The sequence below is a fragment of the Monodon monoceros genome, unplaced genomic scaffold, assembly GCF_005190385.1.
Source record: "Monodon monoceros isolate NGI ecotype Baffin Bay Population unplaced genomic scaffold, NGI_Narwhal_1 Super_Scaffold_15, whole genome shotgun sequence".
NCBI classification, from domain to species: domain Eukaryota; kingdom Metazoa; phylum Chordata; class Mammalia; order Artiodactyla; family Monodontidae; genus Monodon; species Monodon monoceros.
The window spans coordinates 3817975-3837722 of NW_021703771.1; the positions used below are offsets into that span (position 1 = coordinate 3817975).

Below are 19748 nucleotides of genomic sequence, written 5' to 3' on the forward strand. Positions count from 1 at the left end.
CTGCCAATCTTTGCCTGATACAATCTAACATTTTTAGCAATAACTTATAAAGTAGAACTGCAACTTAGTTGGCTAAAATTTGAGAAATTATAAAATAGTGTTGGAATAAAAACAATTTTGAGAAATCCCTTTCATAATCAATGCAGCCACAATCTCCCCTGAGAATCTATTTTGACCTACAATTCTAGATGAGGGGTCTCTCCTAATGTGTTCATCAGAAACCATGCATTACCCTCTATCTCAGTATTTTATTTTTTCTGAAGGAAGCAATCTCAAATTTTTATTGTCTTCATAATAAAACAAAATATGAAGCTCAGAACTGGATCACTTGGTGCTTTCTCTTCTTATCTCCTCCCAGCTCAAAATGCTTGCATCTCTTAATAGCCAGCATTCTCTTAGATCTGCAGTTGGGTTCAACACATTCAAACCTCAGCACAGTCTTCTTTGTAGTTTTAGCCTTTTTCTGGAAAATCAGCTTAGTCTGCCCACCATAGTCACTCTGCTTCCTGTCATAAAGCCGCTTTCCCCAGGCATACAGAGACTCCTTGCCCTTCTTGTATTGTGTCACTTTGTGGGGTTGGTGCTTGCCCTACTAAGTCTTGTTTACAAATCAGAGGCATGAAGGAACAGCACAGAAGCGAGCTGTAACAGATTCATTTCTGTCTGAGCTCAGGGAGTTTTAAGTTCCTTAAGCTCCTTACAGAAAGTCCAGCAGGTTTTAGGAATATTCACCGTGTTTGTGAGAGCACCATCAACACGGAAAGAGAGAGACCTGGAGGTAAACTGAAGTACCTCAGTATTTTATACACTAGCAGTTCACTTGTCTGTCCCCTTCTTTTGAGTGACAGCTCCTGGAAAGTGGGTAATGTCTTACATATCTGAATCTCCAACAACTTATATGTTTGAACTTAATAATTTTATATTGAATTAATGAAACATGCCAAATTTTCATATAATGTTTACCCAGAGGTGTTTATTAGTTTCAGCGGAGGAAGTAATTTAATGAAGGTTAAAGTTTGGAACACTCATGATTTTTATCAGGTCATTAAAAATGAGGTTTCATAGAAATGCAGAGCAATAGGTACGTGGATATGAATTTTCTGAGTTAGAAATCTCTAAAAAGTGAGGGTACATTATCCATTTATGTAGTTGACAAATATTTATTAGACACCTTCCTATGCCAGCCTCTTTCCAAAATGGTAGGGGACAATGTAGAAACAACAGTTGTCCTGTGATCACAATTTTTATGTTTGAATAGGCAAGAAAGACAATAACAATGTAAAGCACTAAATGGATAGTACTCCAGAAAGTGTTAGAAACTCAAAAAAAACTTGATTTTATTTTAGATTGAGTAGTCAGGATATTCTCTATATCACTGACATCTAAGAAGAAATATAAATCAAAGAGAAAGTTGTACAAACATCTCACGAGAGAACATTCTAAGAAGAGGAAACAGAAAATACCAAAAACCTGAGGTGAGAGAATGCCTCACATATTTAAAAAAGAGTAAGGCATCTGACACAGCAAGGAATGGTGACCTCAGAAAAAGTGGGAAGACATTTGATTAGAGATAGCAGGCTCTACAGTAGTTGACCACTTACAGGGATGGGGGAGGAAAACATTTTCTTCAACCCTTTTATGGTCCTTGTCTGGGACTGAAGATTAAACTGACAAAGACAGAACAAGAGAAAAGCATACAAATTTAATTGAAATTTTACATGTACATGGGAAACTTCACAGGAGAATAAGGACTTGGGGAAGTGACCAGAACAAGAAGTGTTTATTCCTTTTAGACAAATAAACAAACAAACAAAAAAAATTAGCTTGTGCAGAACTGAAAGGCAAAGGGGCAGTAAATGGTGAAGAAGTAACTGGGAAGATAAGGGTTATTTAACAAAATTTGTTTGTATAGATTTCTCATCCCCAAATTCCCTTTCCCTGGTGGCAGAATATATTCCTCCTCAGTATAGGGAAGGTTCTATGACCTGTTTCTCAGAAAAAGTGTGAGGGGAGGGAAGTCAGCGACCTTCCTGCTTCTGGCATTTTCTGAAATTCCTTCCGCTCAAGATATTCAAGGTGCCAACATGCCATATTTTAGGGAGGTGTGTTCCGAACCTTATCATAGATCATGTAAGCATTTGGGTTTGAATCTAAGAATAGTGTGAAATTTGTCATTGAGGTTTCTGAGCAACACTTTGACATGCTCTACCTTATGATTTTGAAAAGTCTTTACTGTTTTGTGGGAAATGTACATCTCCAAGAGAGGAATCAGGGAGACCAATCAGGAGATGTTTACCAGAGTCCAGGTGGCTGGACATGAATAGCAAAGGTGAAAGGGATGGGAAACAGCCAGATTCTATATGGTTTATGTTGGTAGAGCTGAATAAATTCTGATTGATTGGATAAGAATGTAAACAAGTAAATCACCGATGATCCCAGATACCTCGGGCTGAAACAACTGGAAACTGTTGTTTCCATTCCCTTTATTAGTATCATTCTGACTAATAAAGTTACAAACTTAGAGCTGAAGACAAAAATTTATTTAGTTTAATAACAGGAAATGTTTATTTTAATTTCTTACTCTAATTTCAATATCTAGAAATAAATTATATTATTAACTTCCTGTGGAAAGTTATTATGTGATAAATCTAAATTTTAAAACTTGGCAAATTTTAATACTGCAAATGATTTAAAGAAAAGTGTCCATCTAATATTTTATAATGCAATAAATAAGCTAACACTATTTATCTTTGAATCTTATGATTTGTGATAACTATATATATATATATTATTTTTTTTGATCTTTGCCCACAGTTTCTGACACACAGCTCCAAAAACTTTTGTCATTTTCTATATAAGAGATATAGGGCATCATTTGTTAGAATATTAATTTTTCTTCTCAGTCCTGAAATAGCTCCAGATCAGGCTGATTTTTATACCTATTTTTATTTTTATCAAAATTTCTGATTTTCTTTGCTCACAGTTCAGTGATGAAATTAGTCTCACTTCTTATTTTTGTGGTGAACTTTCTTCCTTACTTTATTATTCTTCCTATTCATAATCATGTACTGTTTGGGGAGCCAAATTTTACCTAGAATCCCACCTTCAACTTCCCAGTTTTCAGTGTTCTGTACTTTGAGTTAAGAAGCTTTTAAAGTGAAAACAATTATCTATGATACCTTATGGTATCAGTAAAATTTGTATTTAAATTTCTTTGGTTTTAGTTGTGGATGATAAGCACACACCTGCACCTACACACATGTATGCACACATGAACACATGCACACAGAATCATAGGTAAGAAAGTGGAGGTACAATATGATTTTACTATTAGATTATCTAGTTTGTACCACTTAAATATGTATACATCATATATAAAATATATATGTGTATATAAAACATAAAGTAAATATATATTTTATAATGTATTTTTAACAATCAAAGTAATTTTTCACCTTGAAATCTCTTTTTAACTCCAGACAGTAACATTTGTCAGGAATTTGGGGTACTTGTTTAATAAAGATTTTGTATGTTTCAAAGATCTTACTTTCATGAGTAAGATATTTTCCTGAGGGAGTACTTTATCTAAGTTATATACACTGCCACCTTTATTAGGTTGGTCTTACCTTAGGTATGGTTAGGGAATCATTTCTGTGCAAATAGCAAGGATTTCCCTCTAGGTCTATGCTTTTATCAGTGTATAAGAAGGATTCATTTCCAAAATTAATACACTGCTAAGGTATACCTGAAACCCTAGAGAAGGTGAAGTGTCTGTTATAGCACAGAAGTGGTATTCAAACAGAACCTTACTTGACTGATAACAATCCTAGATTTCTGCTTTGCCTTCCAGAAAGTTCAGAATTCCATTAAATGCTGAAATGCAATAACAAACTCAGGCAGATGTGCCATACACCTAATTCTTCTCTTTGTTCTTTAGATTTGGGTCTCTGTAATTTTTAAAAAATATTCTTATTTTTTAAAAAAATTAGTATTGACAGACGTTTCAAATTGAAACTTGGTAGAATATAAATCATAGTTTTTTAATGATAAAAATATTATTTTACTTTCAGCAAAAAGTCTTTCATGTTGTTTTGGCCTTGATTAAGTACTAATAAACATTATTTTGGACTGTTAATACCATTATCTAGTCAGAGGCTAATATTTGTGCATTATTTAATAAGAAAGCAAAAGACTATTGAAGCCCATGGTTTCCACCTCATGCTGTAGAGAACTATAAGTAGCATCATTCTATCATTATCACTAAAAGAAGCTTGGCTAACTTCAAATTCATACCTTTTTGCGAATGCATTAGAACACTGTGGTCACAGAGCACAAGTAATGCCCCCAAATCTAAGGAGAGACAGTGTTTTCAGGGAGAGAGGAGCCAAGATCTTGCACTTTTCTTTGAATATAAAATATGTATACATATAGCTGACTCACTTTGTTGTACAACAGAAACTAACACAACATTGTAAAGCAATTATACTCCAGTAAATATATATAAAAAAAAAAAGAATATGTAGAAATATAAATAAATTAATTAATTAAATTAAATGAGACACCAATATGAACAGTTTAAGTAGAATAGTCAACAAACTGGTGAAGGCTGTGTGTGGACTGGTGAGATAGTGTGAAAGTTGGAGGAATCTACCATCTTGCAGTCTATTTCTCCAGAAACCCTACAAGGCATTCAGAGAAGGAATCTAATAGAGCCCTAAGAAGTGTCTATTATGGTGCAGACCTGGGGAGAGGAGCAGCACCCATGCAGAATGGGCGAGAAACACTGCTTAAATTCTTATCTGCAATCTCCACTGTGGAATAAAAGTTTTAACCTGACATAGGACATGCAATGGCACTCATGTTCTTAAACATTGTTAAACATTTGTTACAACAAGTGGAAGGAAAAAGAAAGTTGTAAAAATCCATTCTTGACAGAGGAACAGTGTTACATGATGAGCCTATAACTGTAATCAGGTAGGGGCAAACAAACTGAGGAAGGCATACCTCCAAGTCCCAGACACATGGTACAGGTCTAAGATTGAGCCAGAATAACTGATTGCACATACTAAGAAGCCTCCCATAATAAGTAACAACAGAATACTGATGAGGGAGGGATGGGAGAGGAATAATAGTATGCAGGGAGACTGATTCTGAGGCACAGAAGAAAGGAAAATCCTAAAACTAATAATTCAACAGGAATTGATCCAATAAGCCTCACTCCACTGTAGAAACAAAGTAATTCTACAGGAATTTGAAAATTTTGGCACACTGTGGGTAACCATACCAACAACAAATCTTAAGGTTAGTCCATATCTTAACCAGATTAATCATAACCTCCAAGACTAAAATTTTAGCCAAAGGAAAATGTGTTTATTTTCAGGCAAAAACTCTGTTTTACTGTTCTACAGAAAATATTAAGAAGTATATGAAAAGAAAAGAAAAATGGCCACAACTTCAAGAAAAAAGGTAATCATTATTATAGGTCAATACAAATTAAGATAGGACACAGAACTTGGAACTTTTTAACAGGGCATTTAAAACAAATGTGGTGAGGAATGAAGTCAGTAAGATGGCAGACTAGGAGATTTCAGCACTTGTCCTGTTGCAGAAACATCAATTAGAACAACTATCCACAAGTGAGAATATCATTACAAAAGCTACAGAATCCAGGTGAGTGATTACAGCAACTAGGTAGAGAACAGAAGTAAGAAAAGATGCACTGAAGAGGGTGGAAAGGATAGTTTCACTATCTCCCAATCCTGGGGAGGGTAGCACTAAGGTATTCTTGGCATTTGCGGTAAAAGACTGAAGTGAGTACCTGACTTCACTGTGATCCACGGCATCTGGTCTGGTCTGGTGAACTCCAGTCACAGGCCAGCATCCATAGCCCCAGTTCAGCAAACTGGAAGACAGAATAGTGGAGATTCCCTAAACTGAACAGAAAAAAAAAAGTGAATTTAAAAATTTAGGAGACCACAGGGGCAACATCATGTGTACTAACATTTGCATTTTAAGGGTTCCAGAGGAGACAAGACATAGAAAGAGGCAGAGAACTTAACTGAAGAAGTAATAGCTGAAAACTTTCCTAACACTGGAAAGAAAGCAGACATCTAGGTCCAGGAAGCATAGAAACTGCTAAACAAAATCAATCAAAGAGGTCCACATAAAGACATACTGTAATTAAAATGGCAAAATATAAAGATCAACAGAGAATCTTAAAAGCAGCAAGGAAAAAGCATCTAGTTATGTACAAGGGAACTCCCATAAGATTATCAGCTGACATTTTCAGCAAAAACTTTGCAGGTCAGAGGGGAGTGGCTCAGTATATTCAAAGTGATGAAAGGAAGAAACCTACAACCAAGAATACCCTACACAACCAGGCTATGATTCAGATCTGAAGAAGAAATAAAGATAAACAATTTTACAGACTAGAAAAATATAGAAGTGTACAGCACCACAAAACCAGCTTTACAATAGATGTTAAAGGGACTTCTTTAAGGGGAAAAGAAGAGACCAAAGCTAGAAATATAAAAATTAGAAAAGAAAAATATAATTAGTGAAGGCAAACATGCAGTAAAAGTTGTGGGTCAACCACTTATAAATGTAGTTGGAAAGTTAAATGACAAAAGTAGTAAAACCATCTATATATATAATAAGTAGTTAAGATACACACATGTAAAATATCATGCCCAAAACATTAAATAACAAGGGGAGTCAAAATGCAGGGTTGTTAGAATGCATTTGAACTTAAGAGATCATCATCTTAAAGTAATAATTTTACACACACACACACACACACACACACACACATACTCCACAGTTAGAGAGAAAGCGAGTTATATATGAACCTCACAAACCAAAACCTTTTAATGGATACACACATCATAAAAGAGAAACGAATCCAAACATGATACCAAACCACAAGGGAAGACAAGAAGGAAGAAAAATGAAAAAGAAAAAAAAAGAAAAGAAAAAAGGAAATACAAAACTAATTCACAAAGTGTCAATAAAAAGATACCTATCAATAATTACTTTTAATGTAAATGAACTAAATGTTCCAATAAATAAAAATGGAGTGGTTGAATAGGTAAAGAAAATAAGATCTGCATATGTTGTCTGTAAGAGACTCACAAAGACTGAAAGTGAGGGGTTAGGAAGAAAGCTTCCTTGCAACTGGAAACAAAAAGAAAGCTGAGGTAGCAATAATTATACAGACAAAACAGACTTTAAAATGGAGAGTATAACCAGGGATAAAGAATGACATTACATAATGATAAAGGGATCAATCCAAGAAGAAAATATAACATTTGTAAGTATATATGCACCCAAAATAAGAGCAACTAGATACATAAAGCAAACATTTACAGATATAAAGGGAGAAATTGAAAGTAACACAATAATAGAGCAGGACTTTAACAGACCACTGATATCCATAGACAGATAATCCAGACAGAAAATCAAAAAGTATACGTGAGCCATAAATGACACAGTAGATCAGAAGGAATTAGCAGATAATAGAATTTAATCCAAAAGCAGCAAAATACACCTTTTCAAGTATACATGGAATGTTCCCCAGGATAGATCACAAGCTAGAACACAAAACAAGGTTCAATAAATTTTAGGTTGAATTCATGTCAAGCATCTTTTCGGACCACAGTGCTATATAATACTAGAAATAAACTACAAGAAAAAAACTGCAAAAAACAAAAACATGTGGAGGCTAAACAATATGCTGTTGAACAACCAATGGGTCACTCGGGAAATCTAAGAAGAAATAAAAAATAATAACTGGAGAAAAATGAAAACAGAAGCACAATGATCCAAAATCTATGGAACACAGTAAAATCAGTTCTAAGAGGCAAGGATATAGAATTACAAGCCTACCTCAGGAAACAAGAAAAATCTCAAATAAATAACCTAACCTTAAACCTAAATAAACTAGAGAAAGAAGTCCAAATTAAACACAAATTTAGTAGAAAGAAAGACATAATAAAAAACGGAGCACAAATAAATGAAACAGAGACAAAAAAGCAATAGAAAGTATCAATAAAACTAGGAAATTGTTCTTTGAAAAGATAAACAAAATTGATAAAACCTGAGCCAGATTCATCAGTAAAAGAGAGGACATAATTATATAGAATCAGAAATGTAAGAGAAGTTACAACTGACACCACAGCAATACAAAGGATCATAAGAGATCACTAAAAACAATATATGTCAATAAAATGGACAACCTAGGAAATGGATAAATTCCTAGGAATGTCCAATCTCACATGACTGCATCAGGAAAAAACAGAAAATATGAACAGACCATTTATGACTAATGAAATTAAATCAGTACTAAACAAACCCCCAACAAACAAAAGTCCTAGGCCTGATGACTTCACAGGTGAATTCCACCAAACATTTAAAGAAGAGTTAACAACTATCCTTCTCAAACTATCCCACCTCCAAAAAAAAAAAAAAAAAAACAGAAAGGAAAGGAACACTTCCAGACTTATTCTGCAAGTTCTGCAAGGCCAGCATCATCTTGAATACCAAAACCAGAAAATTACACCTCAAAAAATGAAAAAAAAAATATAGGCCAATATCACAGATGCCAACAGGTACAAAAATCCTCAACAAAATGTTAACAAATTAAATTCAACAATTACTAAAGTATGATCCATCATAATCAAATAGAATATTTCTTATGGATGCAAGGATAGTTCATTACACACAAATCAATCTGATACACCACATGAACAAAATGAAGACCAAAAATGATATGATCTTTTCATGGATGCAGAAAAAGCTTTAGACAAGTTCAATATCTATTTATTATAAAATCTCTTAACAAAGTAGTGGTAGAGAGAACATACCACAACACAATAAAGGACATATATGAGAAACCTATAGCCAACATCATACTCAACAGTGAAAAGCTGAAAGCACTTCCTCTAATATCAAATATAAGACAAGTTTGCCCACTCTTGCCACTTCTATTCAACATCATATTAGAAGTCCTAGCCACCACAATCAGACAAGAAAAAGAAATAAAAGTAATCCAAATTGGAAAGGAAGATTTAAAACTGTCACTGTTTGTAGATGACATGATACTGTATAGAGAAAATCTTAAAGACACCATCAAAAGTCTGTTAGAACTAATAAATGAATTCAGTAGAGTTACAGAGCAAGAGAAATTTAGAAAATGGTTCCATTTACAAATGCATCAAAAAGAATAAAATACCTAGGAATAAATCTAACCAAGAAGGTAAAACAGATGTACTTGGAAAATTATAAGACACTGATGAAGGAAATAGAAGATGACACAAAAATGAAGAGATATATTGTGCCTCATGTATAAAAAGAATTAACATTGTTAAAATGAGCATATTACCTAAGGTAATCTAGAGATTCTATGCAATGCCTATCAAAATACCAATGGTGTTTTTCACAAAGCTAGTACAAAAATTCTAAAGTTTGTATGGAACCACAAATACCATAAATAGTCAAAACAGTCTTGAGAAAGAATAAAGATGGAGAAATCATGCTCCCTGCTTTGAAACTATACTACAGTTACAGTAATCCAAACAACTTGTTAATGGCACAAAAAAAGACACATAGATCAATAGAACAGAATGGAAAGCCTACCCACACTTATATGGTCAATTAATCTCCCAGTAAGATAGGCAAGAATGTACAATAGGGAGAAAACAGCCTCTTCAACAAATAGTGTTGGGAAAACTTGAGAGCTACATGTAAAAGAATCAAACTGGCCTACTTTCTCACACTGTATACAAAAATAACTCAAAATGACTTAAAGACTTAAATGTAAGACCTGAAGCCATAAAACTCCCAGAAGAATCATAAGTAGCATGCTCTTTGACATTGGTTTTAGCAATATTTTTTTGGCTATGTCTCTTCAGACAAGGGAAACAAAGTCAAAAGTAAACAAATGAGACTACAGCAAAGATTTATGCAGCAAAGGAAACTATCAATGAAACAAAAAAGTGACCTACTGAATGGCAAAATACATTTACAAATGATATGTCTGATAAGGAAATATTCAAAATATACAAAGAACTCATACAATTCAACATCAAAGCAAACAACCTGATTAAAAAATGGAGAACTTGAATATACATTTTTTCAAAGAAGACAAACAGGTTGTCAACAGACACATGAAAAGATGGTAAACATCATGAATCATCAGGGATTTTAAAACCAAAACTACAATGAGATATCACCTTACACCTGTCAGAATGTCTATTATCAAAAATACAAGAAATTACAAGTGTTGGCAGGGATGTGAAGAAAAGGTTACCCTGTGCACTGTTTGTAGGAACGTAAATTTGTGCAACCACTGTGGAAAACAATACAGAGGTTCCTCAAAAAGTTAAAAATAGAACTACTATATGTTCCACTTCTGAGTATTTTTCTGAAGAAAACAAAAATACTAAATTGAAAACATATCTACATCCCTATGTTCATTGTAGCATTATTTACAATACTCAATATATGGAAGAAGCCAAAGTTTCCACTGATATTGAGTAGATAAATATGATGAGGTATATAAATAAAATATAATATTACTCAGCTGTAAAAAGAATGAAAATGCCATGGATGGCCCTAGAAGATACTACGCTAAGTGAAATAAGCCAGACAGAGAATGAAGAATACCATATGATTTCACATATATGTAGAATCTAAATACAAGACAAATGTACAAATATAACAAAACAGAAACAGATTCATAGATACAGAGAACAAACTGGTGGATTTCAAAGGGAGGCGGGTGAGGATATGAATAAATTAGGTGACGGAGATTAAAAGGTACAAAATTCTAGTTATAAAATAAATAATTCATGGTGATGTAACATACAACACAGTGAATATAGTCAATAATATTATAATAATTTTGTATGGTAACAGGTTGTATGTAGACTTATTTGGTGATTATTTTGTAATATAGAAAAATATTGAATCACTATGCTATATACCTGAAATGAAAATGATATTGTAGGTCACTTACATGTCAATTAAAAGAGGACAGAAGTTACTTAAAAAAAGAAATTGAGATCTATGAACCCTCTGATGAAGATTTTAAAATAGTCACTCAGTAACCTTTAATTTTCAACCTTTTGTAGCTCTCTTGACTCAATTAACATAGGTGTTGGTGGTGTTTTTGAAGTGTCTTGCTGGAGTCGTGGGAAGTCTAGGGATACTGTGGTGGAAGAGGCCATGAGAGTGTTGGAAATAGTCATTATACATGAGATTGTAGTGGTGTTGTAGTGGAAGAACTGCAGGTGAGTACAGTGGATGTGTGACCAAAAATGTTAAGTGAAACCACTGGTGTAACCAGAAAAGCAGATGTTCAGCAGAAATCATGGGTGGACATGTAAGTACACAAAATCAGAAAGTCATAGGGAATAGACAAGGGCGAGCAGTATAATTGGGGAGTATTTCTAGGCAGGGTTTCTGTCTGGTTCTGACTGCACATTTTGCCTGCTGTAATGGGGAAACATGATGCAAAGCTGCAGTCAGCAGAGGACATACAGTTTGACAGACATCTTGGTATAGGAAATATCAGCAGAAGAACAAAGGATTCCAGTGGAATCTCTTATTTCATTAGGGCAGTACATTTAATCCATTGTTCCTGGATAGTCTCAGTCCCCATTGTGTTGTCTCACTGAGTTTGCTGTGAACTCAGTAGTAAGGCCATCTGGGTGAGTGGCTAGGTCTCTGACTGGTGATATGTCTCTGGGGAGTTATCTCTGGTGTAGGGACATAAGTCATCTTCATTGATGAACTCTTAGGCTGGGGTGATGCTGCCTGGAAGAGCATTCTCTCCAGTGATGAGTCCATCTCACTCAGCGGTGAGGATCTCTAAAGCATTGGCCCCTTAGGGGGTGGGGTCCTCTCATGGAGTTATCCAGTTGGGGTAGTGGTCATGGGCTGAGGGTAAGCTTGTCTTATGTAACTTGAAGTCATTTCTGAGGACATAAATTTTTTAGAGCTTCCTGTAGTCATCAGCGGCAAATTTATCAAAGGGATGGGTGACTGCCCTTTCACCCTCCAATGAGCTCATTAGAAGCATATATTCAGATTCTGGGTACATGTATCCAGGCTAAGGGAGACCTCATGGATGCTATTTAGACATCTCTTGGACAAGACTGTGAGGACGATGGATAAATCATGGGAACAAAGTACCTGTAACTAGCTGAGTTTTATGTATGGGCAATCAGGGTGCCAGTTAGTTTGTAGAAATATTTGATGTAAAGAAATTGGGGGTGCCAAGTATCATTTAAACAGCATGTCCAGAAGAAGCCCTGTGTGTGAAGTGATTTAATCCTTTTGCCACTCAGACTTAGTGGCACACCTTCCTGAGCCCTTCCAACAGGGCTTTGCCAACATTTCCTGCTTTTCTACCCTGTAGTGCAATTGCATTCTGAAGTGGCATTATTCCAACGCTGATCCTGGGTGATGGTTAGTCCCAAGGGATCTACCAGTAACTCAATCACCCAGGCAGCACACATCAGTAAGAATAGCCATAGCTGTACAGAGCACTGCCATTAGATGAGCTTAGGCCAGGCTCCTTCTAGATGAGTTACGTGTATGTTGACTAGTGACTGAGTGTGATTGTTCCTGGCAAGAAAGTCATGGGTTACCTCATCCAGCATGGGGTAAGGATAAGACTTGTACTTTTCTTGCCATGCTCTCATCTTCAATATGCTCATGTCTACCAATAGTTTCTTTCCCTCTTTTAGACACCCAAACTGTGCAACTCGTTGGTCTTGAGGCAATGGTTTCCACTTCCCATAAATTAGTAGAGAGATTTAGTTTCATTAGCCAGTCCTTGTAGCCACTACACTGAAGACAAGCAGTTACCATAGAGGTGGCTCCTTTTGGAGAGTCCTTAAAATTGCCAAGGTTTCCAAAGACATGTTTTTGGACTAACGTGTAGGCTTTGGTACTGAGGGACATTCAATGATGAGAAGATAGTATTGGACTATCTGGTCTGATCAGGTGACCAGTGTGAAGTAGTTTGTAAAATGATCCAAAAATCATAAGAAGGGTAAGTCAAATCAGAGAATAAAATAAAAACAACATTGCCTTGGATAGTAAAAGCTTAAGGTTTGCCAGAGATGACAAAAAGTAGAATTTTAGGGGGTGTGTAATAGATGTTATGTGTGGTATGAAGGCCCTGGGGGACAAGAATTAAGCAGGAGCAAACTGGGGCAAAAGTTTGGTCCAGGGGCTTCCCTGGCGGCGCAGTGGTTGAGAATCTGCCTGCCAATGCAGGGGACACGGGTTCGAGCCCTGGTCTGGGGAGATCCCACAGGCCGCGGAGCAACTAGGCCTGTGAGCCACAACTACTGAGCCTGCGTATCTGGAGCCTGTGCTCCGCAACAAAAGAGGTCGTGATAGTGAGAGGCCCACACACCACGATGAAGAGTGGCCCTCGCTTGCCGCAACTAGAAAAAGCCCTCGCACAGAAACGAAGACCCAACACAGCCAAAAATAAATAAATAAGTTATAGTATCTTTGATTGATAGTCCAGCCTCACCCTTGGGAAAAAAAAAAAAAAAAGTTTGGTCCATTTTGAGGTCCCCTTGGTGGAAAGTAATTTAAGTAGTGTGTCTTTAAGAAGGCCATTATGATGCTCAATGAGGCCAGCCATCTGGGGGCTGTAGCTGAAATTAAAGTTCCAAAGAGAGTCCACTGTTGAGTCTTCTGAGATGAAGTGCGTACCTTGGTCAAAATCTGATCTCCAATATCTGGAGATCAAAAGAAAGAGAATAAATTTAATAAGAACAGAGATTTACTGTTTTGAAGAGGAATTCCAAGTGCGAGTTTCCAAAAAAGAGTTCTGTGTAGGTATTGATTATTACGCTGGTCAGCAGTGTACCTGGAATCCAGCAGGGGGAGAGTGGATCAATGAAGTCAATCTTCTGGTGGGAGTATGGTCAGTCTACCCAGGGAATGTGTCCCCATTTGGGTACCCTCTGTTGTTTGGTTTGGGAGCAGAGAGTACATTCCTCTATCACAACTTTGGTTGCTACAGAGGAGAGAGGGATGCCCTTCACAGGAGCCCAAATTGTTAAGGCATGGATTCTCCTGTGACCTGTGACCCAGAGGTTGTGTGGGCCAATTTAATGACCTGGTGGGAAGGGTCAGGACCTTTAGGAGCTTGTACCAGGCAGAGTGTGGAGGGCTTAGTGAGCGAGTTTGCAATGTTGTTGAAAATAAGGTTAATAAGAGCAGAAGTTTGGGTAACAAACTAGGAATCAGGGACTCTGCTAGTTCCTTCCTTATATAGGCACCTCAAATGGGCTTGCCTTGTATGAGAAAATTGTCCTTCAGCCATTGGTTAAATAAACTGCAAGGCCCTTAGCAATAGCCTAGGAGTTTGTGAAAATGTGGATCCGTGAAAGGCCTCTTTTAATGGCCTCCTTGAGGACTAGTAAACAGCTACAAGTTCCACCAATCAGCCAGAGTCAAGAGTGTCCTCTTCAACTAAACATTCCACCTGAGCTCAGGTGGAATGCTGTGGCCCTCCAAGGAGCTGCCAGAGAAAGGAACATTTACTCCCTGACCAGCTCAAACAGTTGGCACCAAGGCACTCCTCAAATATCCAGAGGAGAAGAAAGCAGGGGTGCTGATATCAATTCTCCAAGGCTCTCAGCAGGGGACTGAACATGGGGGAAGCCACAGTCTCTGTAATTGGAGAGGCCTTCAGTGTTAGATTTAGCCTTCTTCCATTTTGCCAAAGATGCACCAGTGGCTGTGCTGACCTTCTGTGCTGAGGCATCTCTAACATAGAGCATTATAGGAACTTAGGTATGGGGCAGTATTGTGTGGGGTCTGGTTAGGGCCTTGATTTGTAGAAGACTCACATAAGATGCCAAAAGTTGGAGCTCAAGGGAATATACTGGGCTGCCACAGGGTGTAGGCACTTAGTCCTAAACCACATAGGAAGCCAGGTAGATTCATGTTTGGTCCAGAGAGTCCAGGGAGGTACAGCTGGGTGTGGCCAGGGCTCAATTCTCAATGTGGAGCCAGGTGAGACTAAAGGTAAGTCTTGTTGGACTGTCTATTTGCAGCTTCTAAAGAGCACTGTTGGGCCTTGCCCCAATGGGAGGTTGCAGACATGCATGTGGTTTCATGGGCAAGGAATTAGTGAGACATGAAGGGTGTGCTGCCTTCATAATATGAAAAGGCCTAGTATGTGTGGTGCCCACTGAGTGTAGTGTAGTATAGTGGGTTTGATAGTGAAAAGTTGATGTTGGTGGCTGGGGGGATCTCTTGGTCCTTGGAGGGTCAGGTGATGCTCAGAAAGGTGGCAGATGAAGCTGGGCCTTGGATCTTGTCAAGGGGGATTGGCTAACCACATTGGTGAACATGATGTGTGAAGGTGTGCAAATCTGCCTGTACTGCTTCCTCAGAGATCCCTCTGCATAATGCCATCAATATATTGTCAAAAATGGCAATTTTCTGATTGTAAAGTGTTTATATCAAGGCAACAGATATTACGTGTGATTGCAGTGCTGTTTAAGTATCCCATTGGGAACCATTTAAATGTGCACCAAACCCCTTCAAAAGTGAAAGCAAATCGGACCTGTGATTTCTCCACGATGGGAACAGCATAGAACATACTAGCTAGGTCAGTGACTGTGAAGTCTCCTTGGGCCAGTTTTGTGTCCTCAATCTATTCTATAATTTTAGATATTGGAACCTTAATAGCAGGAACTGTACATTGAAGTTTCTATAGTCAGTGAGGAAATGCCTCTAGTTGGTGGCTGGCTTAAGTTTTGGGCAAATGGGACTTTTGAAAGGGGACATTGTGGGTTTAATCACTCTTGTCCCAAGCATATCTTTAAACACAGGTGTAGACCTTCAGTGCCTTATTTAAGTCAGTATTAGGGGGTATTTATCATCTTGGCCAGAGGAGGAAGAGTCACCTTTGTCCATCTGCAAGGCCCACCATGAAGGCCAAGCACTTGGTCTTGTTCAATTCAGGATGGTGTCACACAAATGCATCTATGATCTATGCCTATATGATAAAGAGAAAGCCAAGTCAATCACCACCAGCAGAGGCTGTTTAATGAAAGCATGTGCCCAGGTCCTACCCCTCTCTATGTCTACACTCTGCCTTGACCTCCCTGTGTAGACCCTTGAGGTATGTGGCTCCTTGAGGCCTCTTGGGGCCTTGTACTTTATTCAGGACCTGTGAGTAATAAACTTCCCTATTTCAATTTCTCCTGTGGTCTTCAGTTGAATAATTGCTCACCATTCAGCACCCTGTGTTCCACTAAACAAAAACTAGTGAATATTACAAAAAATAAACAGATATAGAGAAAATACTAGCAGTTACCATGGGGAGAGGTGTGGAGGAGAGGGGCAAAAGAAGAATAGGGAATTAAGAGGTACAAACTACTATGTATAAAATAAATAAGCTATAAGGATATATTGTACATCCCAGAGAATATAGCTAATATTTTACAGTAATATAAATGGAGTATAACCTTTAAAAATTGTGAATCTCTATGCTGTACATCTAAAACATATAATATAGTACATCAACTATACCTCAAAAAAAAAAAAAGTTAAACTACAACAACAACAGCCAAATGTTAATTTGGCAGTCATAACAGTGGTATGTAGTTTGATTAGATCAGCCACAATCTTTGTTCTTTGTTATGTCCCTTTGTCTCATAAGAAAACAAAATTTGCCTGGAATGCTACTTTTGATAACAGACTGTGTGAGTTTCCATGCCTTTAAGTGATCTGTATTTACTTTTGAAATCGTTTTTTCACCTTAGCTCAAGAAATAATTGTTTCACAGTGACCTATGATTCTATCTGACTGGGTGTTTTAAAACTTCTTGAAATTTTTGACAGACTTCCCAAATACCAAATTCTAATTAAAGTTCTTTTGACCTCCAGCTAACTTTGGGGTGCTTCAAAGGGCCCTTGGAAAATCCCAAAGAGAGATCCTAAACTAATTGGGTTCGTATGTTAAATGATATGGGAAACACTATCCAATCTCGCTGTTGCCTATGTCAGATGGAATCATCAGGCTTTCCCCAAATTTATCACAGCCACCAAACAGATAAGGGAAAGGATTTTGGGTTCTTCTGCTGTCTAGTCTTTCACCTTACTCTATGTTCAAAAAATCCCCTGTGGGAATACTCCCATCTCTATGCCCTCAGGTTCTGATGCCCATGGCATTTTCCAAAGCACCCAACTCCAATTCCTCCAAGAGTCCCTTTTTGCACCTCCAGGACCCTCTTGATTCCAGGCCTTGGCAGCCCATACCTTTTCTAGAGACTACCTATTGGGCTGGCCACTTCCAAGCAGCCCACATCCTAGGCTTTATAGATGCTCAATCTCGAGAAATACAACCCAACATCAGGAAATTTTTAAAAAATTTTTTTTTCTTTTTTTTTTTTTTTTTTTTGCTGTACGCAGGCCTCTCACTGTTGTGGCCTCTCCCATTGCGGAGCACAGGCTCCAGACGCACAGGCTCAGTGGCCATGGCTCATGGGCCCAGCTGCTCCGCGGCATATGGGATCCTCCTGGACCAGGGCACAAACCCGCGTGCCCTGCATCGGCAGGCAGACTCTCAACCACTGAACCACCAGGGAAGCCCCAGGAAAATTTTTATAGGACATAAGCATTATAGATAACAGATCGACCTCACAGAAAGTCTTGGCAACACACTGGCACTGGTTCAAACGTTCACTAATGGGGACCTCTTGCACAAGGGAGGGGGGTGACCGGAGGTGTCTGCTTAAGCGATGGGAGAGTAGAAGATGCTCAAAATCCCATTAGGTGAGAAAGAAATTCAGAGGACACTCTAGCCCCCTTCTGACAAAAGCCTCCTGGTAAAACGTCTCTGGGATGCTGGTGGACCAGGTGGTCCTTGATGTGGCAGGTAAGAAAATCATTTTTTTAATTGATATGGGAGCCAGTTACTCTGTCCTGATTTCTCACACTGGGTCTCTTTCTTTCAAAACCTGTACTGTGACTGATGTTGATGGAAAGCCTCACACCTGTTACTTCACTGGAACTCTCACTTGTCAATTTGAACAGCATTTGATCTCACATGCCGTTTTAGTTGTGCCTAAGTGTCCTACCCCATTTCTGGGGAGAGACCTTCTGGGCTCCCTTGGAGCCGTATCATGGTTAGGAGGCCCCAAGCAGCCCCTTTTCTTGACTCTGGACTCTGACTAAGACAAAGCAGCTGGAAGGACAAGGGCCTATTCCTAGCCATATTCTACATGCAGTAAACCCTGCAGTTTGGGACAAAGGAATCCCTGGGAAGGCTTTCACATGCCCAACGTGTAAAAATTAGCCTTAAGCCAGAAGTCGCTTATCCTAAGAAGAGAAAATACCCCATAAAGTTGGAAGCAAATAAATGTTGGCAACCCCTCATAGATAAATTCTTAAAACATGGCCTCTTAGTGACCTGACAGTCTCCATGCAATACCCTTATTCTGCCAGTTGTTAAGCTAAACGGGGAATATTGAATGGTACAAGATCTTAGAGTAGTATATGAGGCAGTGGTCCCTGTACATCCCCTTGTGGCCAATCCTTATATTAGTCCAGATTCCTGGAGATGCCAAATGGTTTACTGTGCTTGACCTCAAGGATGACTTCTTTTGCATCCCAGTTCATCCCTCATTTCAGCATCTGTTTGCCTTTGAGTGGACTAACCTCTACTCGGGCCAGATGCAAGAATATACCTGGAGAGTATTGCCTCAGGTGTTTTGGGAAAGTCCACAATTGTTCGCCCAGGCCCTAGGAAAATAACTAAGGGAAATACACTTAAAAGAAGGGGCCATTCTACAGTATGTAGATGACATATTAATATGTAGTCCCACCATGGAGGCCTCAGATCAGAATACCATTGAAGACATTAATTTCCTTGGTGCCTAAGGCTACAGGATCTCCCAGAAAGAAAGAAAAAAAAAAAGCACAAATCTCAAAGCAAAAAGTTAAATATCTGGGATAAATTATAAACCCTGGAAGCAGACAGTTTTCTCCAGATAGAAAACAAGCTATATTAGGTCTAAACACCCCAAAGACAAAAAAAAAAAAAAAAAAAAAAAAATCTTTGTACTTTCTTATGCATGGCAAGATTTTGCAGAATTTGGATTCCAGGATTCAGACTAATGGCAAAGCCTTTATATGAAGCTACTAAAGTCCTAGATACAGAGCCATTACTTTGGAATGGGGAACAAGAAAGGGCTTTTAATAATATCAAACAGGTGCTCACCAGAGCTCCTGCTTTGGGTCTCTGCAATTAAAAAGAAAAAAAATTATCTTGTATGTGGCTGAAAAATAGAGGGCAGCTCTGGGGGTCCTTGTGCAAAAGCTAGGAAAAGTTCCTCAGCCTTAGTCTATTTTTCCAAACAACTAGATTCCTTGGCTCGAGGTTGGCCTGGCTGCCTCTGGGCAGTAGCTGCCACTACTTTATTAGTGGAAGAAGCTAAAAAGCTTACCTTTGGACAGTCACTAGAAGTCCAGACCCTTCATCAAGTACAAGGGATTCTGGAGATTGAAGGCCACCGTTGGCTAACTGGAGGCCACCTAACTAAGTAAGAAACTTTACCCCTTGACTCCCAAGAGGTAACCCTCAAAACTTTCCACACCTTCAACCCAGCTATACTAACGCCTGTGGAAAGCCCAGAACAAACACATTCCTGCCTTGAAACCCTTGACCAGGTTTATGCCTGTAGGCCTGATCTAACAGACCAGGCC

General features: G+C 38.1%; 1 protein-coding gene across 1 annotated transcript; it reads right to left on the reverse strand.

The window, feature by feature from the left end:
* Positions 1-301: 301 nt before the first annotated feature.
* Positions 302-12719, reverse strand: LOC114896261 (60S ribosomal protein L36a-like). The gene is made up of 4 exons (XM_029224227.1): positions 12651-12719; positions 5819-5928; positions 692-772; positions 302-590 (listed from the first exon to the last, which is right to left on the reverse strand). The coding sequence occupies exons 1-4, from the start codon at positions 12717-12719 to the stop codon at positions 314-316; spliced, it is 537 nt and encodes a 178-aa protein (XP_029080060.1). The 3' UTR covers positions 302-313.
* Positions 12720-19748: the final 7029 nt, after the last annotated feature.